At 45.8% G+C, this 13,818-nt stretch overlaps 1 protein-coding gene across 1 annotated transcript in view; it reads left to right on the top strand.

The window, feature by feature from the left end:
* The first annotated feature begins 460 nt into the window (after positions 1 to 460).
* Positions 461 to 13,818, top strand: part of TRAK1 (trafficking protein, kinesin binding 1) — a 140,478-nt gene continuing 127,120 nt past the window's right edge. Inside the window, exons 1-2 of the mRNA XM_011984282.1 lie at positions 461 to 478; positions 714 to 828. Of these exons, the coding sequence (XP_011839672.1) occupies positions 738 to 828 (91 nt within the window). The 5' untranslated portion in view covers positions 461 to 478; positions 714 to 737. The remainder of the gene's footprint in view (positions 479 to 713; positions 829 to 13,818) is intronic.

Genomic DNA, 13,818 nt, shown 5'->3' with positions numbered 1-13,818 from the left:
AGAAATGGCAGAATGTAGTGCTGAAACTTCAAACCCTATAGGATGTGGTGACTTGAGGGTTCTTTGTTGGGACCAGAGGAAAGCTGAGAAACAGCTCAGTGCTGTTGTGTTTCGCACTGGCTTGGTAAACAGGAGTGTAAACACAGACACTCTTCTGCGTTTAAGGGATGGGCTGTCAGGTGACGGAGAACTGCTCAGTTTAAAGTTTTATTAGGCAGTCATTGAAAGGAAGACATTAAATGGAAAAAAGTTCTCCGAGAGACCTAGACTATCCCCAAGAATGCATCTGTGGCCTCCCAGGGCTTTGCCAAGTGCAGTCTCAGGACACCGCTTGGCATTCAGCCCTTGATAAATTCACTCCTCCCCCAGTTCCCAGCAAGCCCTGAGATGAACAGCAGACTTTTTGTTCCACTTTAATTTTTAGGCAAAACGGAATGCCCGTCACAAAGCCCCGTTCTCCCCTACCCCCAACCTAGAGGTATCACATTTTTGGGTGCGTCATTTTCTGTTTGGGGTGGCTTAACAAGATGAGCTGATAGGGTTCCCAGGCTTCCTGGAGTTACATAACCCATTGTGCTTCCAGGGCAACTTACAATCTTAGGATTTGCCCTAACAAGCAAACTCAGAAAACTGCTGAGGAAGGCACGGGAGGACGGCTGTGCGAGGTACTGCCGGGGCTGGGCTCTCATGGAGGCTCTCTCTGTTCTCTGAAGTGCCTTTGGAGTTTATGTCTGCACATGGCATTGGTTTTTCAATTCGGGCAGCCCGTCAGGGCTCAGCCTCTGCCAGGACTCTGCCAAGGCAAGCTCATTCGGACAAACTCCTGTGGTAAGTATGTTTGCCAGGTCTGTCTGCTGTCTGTTTTCTTTGTGGTATGGTCGGAAAGGAGAAAAGACCTCAGGAGAAGCTGTCTCTCTCTTGCTCTGTGCTGCTTGGGAGATCGTTCATGGTCATGTGGTAGAGAAATTGCCATGTTGAATGATAGGCAGAGCGAAGGGGCTTTAGAGACACAACCACTGCCCTCACCCCCCCATCTCCCGTTCCCAGGTCCCCTTGTCCCCTTGCCCAGGCTCAGTAGGTGCAAGTGATACTTGCAGGGCGTAAGCACAGGGCTGAGTTGAGACTCCCTGGGCACTCCCACTCCCTTTCCCTTCACAGTTCTCTGCAGTGGGTCAACAGGGTTTCTAAGGCGTCCTCTGCCTCTGCATCTGTGATTTCTCTAATCCTATGTCTTGTCTTTATCCTGGTTTCTTAGACACTAACCTAACACTGACACTAACCGGTCAGCAAGGAATTTTTCGGAAGGTGAAGCACAGATTTAGACTGTCTCCCTCCCTCTCTCCCCTTTCCCTTTTCTTCCACCTTCCCTTTCTTTTTTGTCCTTTACTAAATGCTTGGGCCTGGGACTCGGATCCACACCCCAGTGATGGAGGCTTGCTAATCAGATCTGCTGTGGCTTGTCTCTCTTGCTGTGGGGCTGACACCTCTCACTTCCTCTAAGCTGGTCAGAGTCTGGTGGTTGATGACCCATCTGGTTTCTGTCCTGTCTACACGCTGCTTCCGGAGAGCTGTCTGAGCCAGAAAACAGTTAATTCCTGAGAGAAGTGAGCTCCTGTTCCATTCCAGTCAGTTTTAGGCTTTAAAATGTGTAAATCTTATTGAATAAGCCTCAAGACACTTTAAACATGCATCTTACTGAGGCAATCGTATTGATTTTTGCGTGTTGAACCAGCGTGCATCCAGGGCCAGCTTTTTACTGGGGTTTATGTTAATTCCTGGGGTCAGTGAAGACTGGTCCTGCCCTCAGAGCACAGAGGTGGGCCAGGGTGTAAAGGAGAAGCTGTAAACCGAGTGAGAGTTGCCTAGGACAAATCTGCTAACAGGAGCAGTCCTGCCTGGGAGGACTCTTCATCAAAGGGCCATGGCCTAGAATTTGTTCCTTTTATTTATTTTATTTTACTGTTTTATTTTATCTCATTTTATTTTATTTTATGATTCACTGTGTTGCCCAGGCTGGTCTTGAATTCCTAGGCTCAAGTGATCCCCCTGACTTGGCCTCCCCAAGTGCTGGGATCATAGGCGTGAGCCACCATGCCTGACCCGGAAGCTGTTCCTTTTCTATCACTGATTTAAGCCATAAAACTTGATGTCTTATCCTCTGAAAACATGCTCAAATAAAACATTATGGAATTCTTACACATTTTATTAGTTAAATTTAAGGCCTTGTCAATTTCTCTCTAGTATAATTTTTATATGTGTTTTCTATTGAAAATTTATAATCTAAATGGGTCTTTTATTTGGCTATATTAATGAAACAGAAAAGAATGCACAGTGAAATATCCCTTTTACAACAGAGTGAGAAAATGTAAATTACAATCTAGGGAATAACACATATTTTCTAAATGTGTAATTTAGAAGTTTTCTTTTCTCCTCTCAGTGGAATCTCCTTTATTTCACAGTTGATTTGTTTTTGCAAATGGAATGCAGAAAGGGGCCCTGCTATGCTAATTTCTAGAGGGAGCATTTGATCTTTGCAAAACCATGGAAACATTCACCTCTGCCTTTTAAATATGCTATAAATGATTTGGGGGCCACCAGCTAATCTTCCTACCCTTCAGTTTCCCTTATGACTAGGTGAGTAGGTAGAATTTTTATCACAAGGTTTTTGCCTCAACTTTCCGAATAGCTGGGATTTCAGGCGTGCGCTACCACGTCCAGCTAATTTTTTGTATTTTTAGTAGAGACAGGATTTCGCCATGTTGCCGAGGCTGATCGCAAACTCCTGAGCTCAGGCCCACCTAGGCCTCCCAAAGTGTTAGGATTACAGGCATGAGCCACCGCGCCTGGCCAAAACAAGCTTTTCATGTATATAATATATATAATGTATCAATCTTTGTTCACTGCAAACTATTTTTGGAAGCTGGCAAATAATAAATTATAATAGAAAAAAATGACAATTGTTGGCAGAGTGGCCCGGTGTGGGCCTGGGCACCCTGTTCTTCCTGCTCAGCCAAGGGCTGTTGTAGGAACATTGACTGGGAGTGACTGAGAGGATTCAGGGTGCACCAATGCCAGGCTCAGGCTGAGCAGCTGGGTTGGCGTGTGAGTCTGGGACCCACGGCCCCAGGAGGAACTTTGGAGTCAGAAACTTCTCTGTTTTCACTGACTCCTGATCTCTCATAAACATTGAAAAACTTGAGCAAGTCAGGCTGAAACTATCGGGAGCTGAAACTTTATTTTACTTTTAGAGTCAGAGTCTTACTGTGTCACATAGGCTGGAGTGCAGTGGTGCAATGCCATCATGGTTTATTGCAATCTTGAATTCCTGGGATCAAGTGATTCTCCCACCTCCACCTCCCAAGTAGCTGCGACTACAGGCTGGAGCCACCATGCCTGGCTTTTTTTTTTTTTTTGGGGGGAGGTAGAGATGGGATCTTGCTACATTGACCAGGCTGGTCTTGAACTTCTGGCCTCAAGTGATCCTACCACCTTGGCTTCCCAAAGTATTGGGATTATAGGTGTGAGCCCCAGTGCCCAGCAAAGGTGTAACTTTATAACTAGATCTGGAAGAAATATAATTTTATAAATCCTGTTCTAGGTTTCTCCAGAGAAACAGAGCCAATAGGAGAAACATATATAGAGATTTATTACAAGGAATTGTGTTACTTGATGGTGGAGGCTGACCAGTCCAAGATGTGCAGTTGGCAAGCTGGAGCCCTGGGAGACCCAGTGGTATAGTTGCAGTCCAAGGGCTTGACAGGATTGAGGCCCAGGAACTGGTGTTCCAGTCCTGAAGACCCTGGAGGAGGGGGGGGATCTGCCTGTTTGCTCTATTCAGACCCCAGCTGATTGGATGAGGTCCCCTTCACTCACAGTAAGGAGGCATCTGTTTTACTCAGGCTACTCATTCATGCTCATCTCACCCGGAAACACTACCACAGATACATTTAGAATCATTCTTGACCAAATTTCTGGCCACCCCATGGCGCAGTGAAGGAGACACATATTATACAGTTAGCCTTCACAGATCCTAATGGTGGCTGCCATTTACTAGGAGGAGCTCTGTGCCTGGCAGGTTTCCAGGTGTGGCTCCTGGAACTCATGTTGTCCTCAGCACAGTTCTGAGGTGGGTGCTGTTACCTCCCCCACCTCTGAGGAGGCGCAGAGTAGGCAGCTTAACCTCTTGTATAAAATAGGGATCCCTGAGGTTTAGACACGGCAGCATTATTTTCTGACCCCTTCTTCATTTTTTTTCTTTTGTATTAATTTCATTTACTGTTAAATGGGGTTTTAAATTATGAAAATAATAACACATGCAAGTGGTAAAACTTGAAAGTGTACCAAAATACAGTCAGTGCAGAGCAGTTCTCACTCCACCATCAGTGCAGTTTAATGGGTAAAAAATTCATTCCAAGAAGTTTTTATGCACATACTCGTTTTCTAAAAAACACAGATGGGACCATATCCTATTCCTTGATCTGCATTTTAAGATGATTAACCATATTATTTAAAATGAATTCACATGGTATTACCTTATTCTTTAAAATAGTGACATAATATCCCATTGTTTGGCTGTATCATCATAATCATAATCATAATCATAATCATCATCATCATCATCATCATCAGTCAGTTAATTAAACCAGGCTGTGGTCTGAATATTTGTCTCCCCAAAATATGTATGTTGAAACCTAGTCAGCAGTGCAGTGGTATTAGGAGGTGGGGCCTCTGGGAGGTGGTTAGGTCACAGGGGCAGAGCCCTGATGAGTGGATTAGTCCTTATAAAAGAGGTTTTGGAGAGCTGGCCTGTTCTACCCTGTGAGGACAGAGTGAGAAGGTGCCATCAGTGAACCAGGCACCAAGCCCTTACCAGATGTCTGCTGGTGCCTTTATCTTGGACTTGTCAGTCCTCAAAGCTGGGAGAAATAAACGTCTATTGTTTACAAACCACCAGTTTATGGTATTTTGCTCTAGCAGCCCGAACAGGCTAGGAAAACCTAGGAGTTCTCAGTCCTGGAAAACCTAATATTTCTTTTTAGAAGAAACATTTTGTAATTCCTTTTTTTTATTACCCTTAAATGAAATTCATAATGAATCCTCTTAAAAACATAATTTTATTTTTATTTCTATCTTTTTTTGAGACAGAGTCTTGCTCTGTTGCCCAGGCTGGAGTACAGTAGTGTGATCTCAGCTCACTGCAACCTCTGCCTCCCGGGTTCAAGTGATTCTGCCTCAGCCTCCCAAGTAGCTGGGATTCTAGGCATGTGCCACTACACCCAGCTAATTTTTTTGTATTTTTAGTAGAGACGGAGTTTTGCCATGTTGGCCAGGCTGGTCTCGAACTCCTGTCCTCAAGTGATATGCCTGCCTCAACCTCCCAAAGTGCTGGGATTACAGATGTGAGCCACCGCGCCTGGCCAAACACATAATTTTAAAAGAATCAGCGTAATACTTTACCGTACTATAAAGGAGAAACTAAAGAAAAATGACATAGCCTATATTTCAAATGTCACTGAGGGGACGTAGCCTCATTAGGACACGTAATGAGCAGTTAGGCCCTGCCCCCGCAGGTATAATTGCTGTGAAGGGGGCAGCCACAAAGGCAGTGAAGCATGCTGACTACTCAAGGGTTCAAGACAGAACCACTGCAGCAGCCCCCTATTGATGGGTGCTGTAAGTTGTTTTCAGTTCTTGCATTTTAAGTGGTGCCTCAAGCGCCATTCCTACTCACCCTTAGGAGCATTGGCTTGAAAAGTGTGCAACAGGAAAAATGCATACAGTTTAAAGAATACACTTTGAGGTTTTCTACTTTCCTCACATTCCCAGCCCTCTGCTTTTCCTCCCAAGGGAATGACTTGCTTGTGTATCTTTCCAAAAATGTTCTGTGCTTGCGTTTGTATGATATGTATGTCCCCTGCCCTGCTTTGAAAGCTTTCTACACATAGGAACATACACTAAACGTATTGTTGCCTTTTCTCCTGAGTAATCTGTATTGGAGACCTTTCCACTTAGTATCCATCCATCATATTCTTTTTGCTGGCTGCCTATTTTTCGTTGTCTATAAATCCCATGATTGATTTAATTAATTCCCTATTGTAAGACATGTAGATTGTTTCCAGTATTTTGCAAATACCACTGGCTAGGGGATAGCCATGTTCCCACATATTTAAACAAACAAGTGATGAATGTACTTGTGTAAATTCCTAGGCTGGAGACTGTAATTTGATGGAGCGGGTCATAGAGGTTGTGTGGTATGTGTTGTTCAGACGACGTGGGAGAGTGTGTGGGCGCCCACTGTCTGCACCCCCGGTATGAGCGCATTTGCTCTTTGCCAGCTGAGGTGTATAAACGGCAGCAGCCCCTGATCTTGATTTACATTCCTCAATGTGTGGAAGCCAAGCGTTTTCGGTATTTCCTGGAGGAATTTTTATTGTCTTTTCTGTGATCTGAGATAAATGCTTAACAGTTTCTACTTTTAGCTCATGGAGTGATTGCCTCCAAAATTCTAATTACTATTTATATCCTATTTATATACTTTCCTTTCCATCCCTCTTGTAGCACGTCACTGCCTGGTAGGCTTGGATTTTGAATACCACGCGGCACCTACTGGGCGTACGTGAACCTTATATCAGGGACTCATCACATAGTTTATGATTTGAGTTTTTAAATTTCCCAGACATGTGTCTTAGAAAACGGACCAATCACATACTGATAGGTGGTCCATCAGAGTGTGCTCTGGGAAGGGCTATAGAGGTCTCACCTTTTAAACTGCTGTGATATTGGCAACTGTGTCAACACCAGGGTCCAGTGGTGTTTCTATTTCCAGAGGAGTATCTTGGAGGACCTTTATTTTAAGTTTTCCTTTCCTCCCTTCTTTTCGTTTTTCTTCTTCTCACCCTCTTCTCTCCCCCATCTCTCCTTCCCACTTTCTGTTTCCTCTCCTCCTCTTCCCCCCCAAATCTCTCCTTCCCCTTGCTCCCTCCTTCCTTCTTCTCTTCGTCCATCCCCACTCCCCTCCTTTCTCTGCTTCTCTCCTCCTCCTCTTCCTTGCAGAAACAATGACTTTCTTTTTTTTCTTTTTAATATTTATACAACTGAGGTGGATCTAGTTTGGTGATGCCTTTGGAAGCTTTACAGCATTCAGTAGAGCGTCTTAGGTACAGGCAGCAGGCAGGTCACAGGCCGTACTGGGTTAATGTTCTTTGGTGCTTTTCCAGCACATGGAGGAAGGGAAGTTGGGCCTATGGTCAACTGGCCCTTTCCCAGTTGAGTCTGCAGGTCGTGAGTATGCAGTAAGTCTTTTGAATTATTAGCTGGAGTTAAATGAGAAGGAAGAGGTGAGGATATCAATAACGTGAAGCGGGAAGGCTGAAGACTGTGAGTTCTGTGGAGGGAACCTGACCTGCGGGAGAGAGGGAGGAGAGAGAGAGAACACAGAGCTCCAGCCAGCTCACCCTTTGGGGTGACTGGAAGCTGCCTAGAAGGTGGTTTTGCCCTAATTTACAAATTTACTGCTCTATTGAGGCCTTTTCTGGTCCAGGCTCACTTCCTACTCTGCCACCCTCTATCACAGTGTTGGAAAAGAAGGAGCGCCTAGCAGGGTGGGCCTTTTGAGCATGGGAGTCCACAGTGTACCCCTTGGAGCCCAGCTGCAGGGAGAGCAAGGTGGACAGGTGGTTTCATCCAGAATTGGGTTTTGCTATATGGGTGCCATGAAAATCCCACGGGAGTGAGGGAGGCTGAGCCTTAGGCACCAGTGTTGCTGGAGCAAAGGGCTGGGGGATTCCAGCTGGACGGGAAGGGGGCGGTAGAGGCCATGCAGAGGGATCGAGGGTCTGGGGGTCTCCAGATGGAATAGCGGGGATAAGTGAGGGAGAGCTGTGAGGGTGGGGGTTGCAGTCAGGGAGGGGGGCATCTGAATTCCAGATTTCAGAGGTGGTCCGGGTGTGGCTGGCAGAAGTGACATGTGAAAGGAGGGCCATGGAGGTCCCAGACCTGAGAGCCGGGCAGTCAGGTGGTGTCAGGTGTGGGGGTGGCAGCGGCAGCCTGGATGAGTGACAGCACTCGGTGGAGAGGACGGCCGTCAACCTCTACCGGGGCGGAGTTGCTGATGGGTGGACGAGTGGGCATAGGCAGGGGGTGACCCAGCTGATGGCCTGAGTCTCAAGTGAGCAAGGATTTTTAAAGGCAGATGGGAGAAAATGAGGGGGAGGTGGCCCAAGCAACCAGAGGATGCCAGCACCAACTCCAGACCTGAGTGTGCCAGCTCAGAGCAAGACCCTAATCTTGACCTTCCAGGGAGTTTAAACCCTAGTTTGATTTTGACCTAGATGATGAAACATTTGCGTGGTACAAACTGAACCTTCTTAGTGGGAGAGATGGAAATGGTTGGAAAGACAATGTTGAGCTAAGCCTGTGGTCAGGGCCCCTCCTTCATACCCCAGCCATGCAGAGAGGGAGAGCCATGCTGAGGGACCCTGATGTTCTTCTCTTAGTAGGAATTCTGTTCTCTTTCCCAAACCAACATGTTTGGTTTCATCTTATCTGATAAATATAATTATGCTCTTTTGTTCAGCTTTGAAAAATCCTGACCGTAGACCATTCAGGTGGTCATACCTGCAGATTTGAACTCGTTGTCCAGTGCTATTTTAACTGTTGTTTCTCCCTGTTTATGTGAGTAGAAATGAGAAGGGGCAAAGCTGACTTTGTGACAGGTCCTGGAAGTTTTCTGTGCCCAACCTCTCTTCCTTTGCCTTTAATCTGAGTTCAGGCTGCCTGGGATGTGTGGCAGAATGGGCCTGTCCAGGTGAGGATAAAGCACCACCTAGTGGGCCAGAGACGCACTAGCAACAGGAGCCAGGAGCCTTCACTGGGTTTTGCAACTTTTGGAACGGATTGAAGGAAATGGGAGTTAATCGTAGGAAGAGACTGCCAGGGTTAAGGCCAGTGGCTCATGCCTGTAATTCCAGCACTTTGGGAGGCCGAGGCAGGAGAATCACTTGAGCCAAGAAGTTTGAAGCCAGCCTAGGCAACATAGTGAGACCCCCATCTCTACAAAAAATATAAAGATTAGCCGGTGTGGTGGTGCATGCCCTGTAGTCCCAGCTACTTGGGAGGCTGAGGTGGGAGGATCACTTGAGCCCAGGGTGTAGAGGCCGCAGTGCACCATGATTGTGCCACTGCACTCCAGCCTGGATGACAGAGCAAGAGGCCTTGTCTTTCTTAAATAATAAATGGTGACAGGTAAGGCAGGCAACTTTAATTGTGTAGAAGGAAAGAAATCTTCTCTCATCTCATCTTTTCTCCTGCCTGTTCCATCTGCCTTTGTTCTCTTCCCATCCACTCTGTTTACTGGAACTAATTCCAGAAGTAGTGTTTGTGAGGGATGGTTTCATTATAGTCAAGCGTGGCTGTGTTTTTCTTGCTTAGACTCATGTAAGGAGATTCTGATGGAGGTGTAATTTCAGTCCCATGTGGTGAACTTTATTCAAGCTCTCAGTGATTGTACTTTACAAGACTTTATTTATTTGTTTATTTTGAGACAGAATTTTGTTCTTGTTGCCCAGGCTGGAGTGCAATGGCACAGTCTCGGCTCATTGCAACCTCTGTCTACTGGGTTCAAGTGATTCTCCTGCCTCAGCCTTCCAAGCAGCTGGGACTACAGGCATGTGCCACCACACTCAGCTAATTTTTTTGTATTTTTAGTAGAGACAGGGTTTCACCATATTGGCCAGGCAGGTCTTGAACTCCTGACTACAGGTGATCCACCCCCTGCTTAGCCTCCCAAAGTGCAGGGATTACAGGTGAGAGCTGCCGTGCCTGGCCAACTTCACAGGACTTTAAATTAGCTGTGCATTAGTCAGTTGTTGCTGTAGAAGTGCTAACAGCCTCCAAATCCTAGTGGTTCCTACAGCATTTATTTCTTGCTCACAGACATGGGTCACGTGAGGATTGGCTTTGTTTGTCTCTTGTTTGGAGATTTGGGCCACAAAGTTGGGACCTACCTAGGGACGTGTTCTCCTCTGGGCAGAAGCCGAGAGCTAAGGAGGACAGACCCAACCATGCCACACAGGCCTGCTTAGAGCCTCCCACTGGACATGGAGTTATGTTGGCCACAACAAGTCATGTGGCCCAGCCCGAAGTCACAGAGTTGTGAAATATTTTGCGCATATTGGGCAAATAGTGAACCATAGCAAGGGTGATTCAGGAAGGATGCAGGAAGAATTGTGGACAAAGTGAACAGCTTAGACTTTAGAATATTCTTAGGTGACAGGAGTGGCACTCAATGGCCGAGGTACACTGGTGGCCTTCATGAAAGCCTCGTGGTGCCAGTCACCTCTGAATTATTGGCTTCTTCTATTAGCCCTGCTTGAGGAGGGGGAGGACATGACTCTTATGGCCTCGAGCGGAAGTTGGCAAACTCCTGTAAAGGGCCGGGGAATAAATCTTTTAGGTTTGCAGGTCAGAAGGTCTCTGTCTCAATGCTTGTCTCTGCTGTTGCAGCACATAAAGCAGCCATAGACTCTCCCGGGAGGAACGGGTGTGGCTGTGTTTCAGTAACACTTTTCTTTATAAAAATAGCAGGGGGCTGGGTTTCCCCTTGAGCCATAGTTTGCAGACTCCTGGCCTAGACCTTCAAGGAATGACCTCTATCATGACACCAACTTAGTGGTAAGAGAGAACCACCTCTTTTTTGTTGGGAAGCCGAATAGCATTCAAAGAGCTGTTGGTGAGTCCTGCAATCCTCCACCTATTTACTCAGCATTGTTAAGCTGTAAACAGTCGTTTCATGTCATTGAAAATCTAGGTAACCAAAGCTTATTGTTCTTAAGTATGAAATGTCATGTATTTATTTATTTATTTTTTGAGATGGAGTCTCACTCTGTCACCTAGGCTGCAGTGTAGTGGCGCGATCTGGCTCACTGCAACTTCCACCTCCCAGGTTCAAGCGATTCTCCTGCCTCAACCTCCCAAGTAGCTGGGATTACAGGCACACGCCACCACACCCGGCTAATTTTTGTATTTTTAGTAGAGACATGGTTTTGTCATGTTGGCCAGGCTGGTGGCGATCTCCTGACCTCCAGTGATCCGCCTGCCTTGGCCTCCCAAGGTGCTGGGATTACAGGCGTGAACCACCGCGCCCAGCCAAAATCTCATTTTACCCGTCTTACCCTATCTTCAGAAGAAATGTCTGTTAAAGGTATTAGAAGCTCCTTTTACCTTGGGCTTTCCAAACAGTTGATGTGGAAGGCAATTTAATCTTTCTCATGGATTCAGAGTTATCTTTTGTGATATCTTCTGTTTTCCAGAGATTTGCTGATGTGTTAGGGGTACTGATGCAGGATATTTTGCTCATTAGTCAAGCAAGGTCAAGGTTCTTGTCTCATGACCAGGGATAAGTAGGCACACGGACACTCAAAGAGAAGGGTCCTGAAAGCAGGTTGCTGCTTCTCCCTTCACAGTTGAATACAAGGGCTTCTCTGTCTGCTGATGGGGCTGTGTTCCCTATTTGTATAAGGTATGAGTTTCTGGCGACTCTACCCTGACCTTCCAGTGTGCATGCGGGCCGCTAGTCTGAGCCATTCCACCTTGATTTATTTCCCTTACTGCGCATGTGTTAAGGGACTGAATTTTTCGCTGCTGGCATGTTTAGGCAAGCCCCCTGTGCACAGTGACCCCGGCAGGTGGGAAGTTCTCCAGGGACCCTCCCGTGTCTGCCTCGGAGAGTTTTCTGCCTCCTGCCTCTGTCAGTGTGTGTGCTCAGCAGCCCTCCTTTCACATTCCTTGTGGTTATATTTTTTTCCTGTCACAGCTTCAGTGAGATAGAATTCATGCTTCATACAGTTCATCCATATAAAGTGTATAATTCAGTGGTTTTTAGTATGTTCATGGGGTTGTGCAATCATCACCAGTTCAGTTGGTGAATCTGTTCAATTTCAGAACATTTTCATCCACCCCCAAAAAGCTCCTTTCCCTTTAGCTGTCATGCCTCATCCCTCAGTCTCCTCGCATCTCCCACAGTGTGGCTGCATTCTTTTTTCTCTTTTTTGAGATGAAGTCTGCCCCTGTCCCCCAGGCTGAAGTGCAGTGGTGTAATCTTGGCTCACTGCAATCTCTGCCTCCCAGGTTCAGGAGATTCTCCTGCCTCAGCCTCCTGAGTAGTTGGGATTACAGGCATGCGCCACCACGCTCAGCTAATTTTTGTATTTTTTTTTCTTAGTAGAGATGGGGTTTTGCTGGGTTGCCCAGGCTGGTCTCAAACTCCTGACCTCAAGTGATGTGCCTGCCTCAGCCTCCCAAAGTGCTGGGATTACAAGCGTGAGCCACTGTGCCTGGCCATGCATTCTTAATAAGCTTTCAAAACTCTCTTGATTTCTGCTGTCATTGTTCCTGATTCTGACAGGCTTGCCCCTAACCTTGGAGAGCGGTGGTGGGGGATCCTTCTTGAGTGGTCATCAATGCTATTCGAGTGTACACTTAACAGATATTTTATGGCCGAGCTCGCGTCTGTGATCCCAGCACTTTGGGAGGCTGAGGTGGGAGGATCACTTGAGCTCAAGAGTTTGAGACCAGCCTGGGCAACATAGTGAGACCTCTTCTTTATTTAAAAATAAAAAATAAAAATATAATAATAGCAAAATAGACACTTTATGTGCACTGGAGTCTTGTGTATAGTGACTCTATCACCTGAATAATTACTTTTTAAGGTTATAATGTTACATTTATTTATTTGTATTCTGCTTTGTAGGTTGCCCTTTGGAATTTTCCACATTTTGAATTTATGTTTGTGTTCATTGGAAAATTGGTTCAAGTAAATGTGAAATCATTTTACTGTCAGAGTTTATTTGTTTTCCTTAACTGCATATTGTCAGACTAATATTTTTTGGATGAGTTTGAAATCTTTTCATATCCAGATGATCTCATTTAATGTTTTGAAAAAGTAACCATTGTTCATTTTTAAACAGAATTTCCTGTTCAGGAAATAATTTAGATTAATAATAATACAGATGAATGCATTGAATGGTAGAAGCACAGTTGGCATTGTGATTTCATAAGATTTTGTGCTATTAATAAAATAAGTTTTCCTAATGTGGCACTTAACTTTTCCAGAATTTACCCCTTGATTGCTAACTGACTTCGCTTGTCCCCTAGTTAGAGCCACCTTTGAAGGGGAACGTAGGACAGGCAGGACAAGGGAAGGGATGTGGGCCTTGAACTCTGGAAGCTGCTCAGGCTACCTTGAAAGCCTTAGAGAGTCTAATCATAAATATTGGGTAAAAATGTTTTTGGACAACAGAAAACAAGTCTAAGAAATTAATTATTTGGGCCTGGCGCAGTGTCTCATGCCTGTAATCCCAGCACTTTGGGAGGCCGAGGTGGGCAGATCACGAGGTCAGGAGATTGAGATAATCCTGGCCAACACGATGAAACCCTGTCTCTACTAAAATACAAAAATTAGCCTGGTGTGGTGGTGTGCGCCTGTAGTCCCAGGTACTTGGGAGGCTGAGGCAGGGGAATCGCTGGAACCTGGGAGGCAGGGGTTGCAGTGAGCCGAGATCACGCCACTGCACTCCAGCCTGGCGACAGACAAAGCAAGACTCCGTTTCAAAAAAAAAAAAAGAAATTAATTATTTAAAAACAGGAAATTTCATCTGAACTCCCAGATTAGAACAGTAAAACCCGAGGTTGGAGGGAGATGGGTGAGATTAAGTGCAAATAGATTATTCTATTTTTGCTGTGGATAATTAGAAAAATACAGGTTAACCTCTTAGCCTGTAACCTCTTGGCCTGTTAACCTCTTAGCCTGTACAGATAGTA

Source organism: Mandrillus leucophaeus, unplaced genomic scaffold (assembly GCF_000951045.1).
Source record: "Mandrillus leucophaeus isolate KB7577 unplaced genomic scaffold, Mleu.le_1.0 Scaffold265, whole genome shotgun sequence".
In the NCBI taxonomy this organism is placed as follows: Eukaryota; Metazoa; Chordata; class Mammalia; order Primates; family Cercopithecidae; genus Mandrillus; species Mandrillus leucophaeus.
Note: the sequence above shows the minus strand (reverse complement) of the source record. Positions and strands in the feature narration are given on the sequence as shown.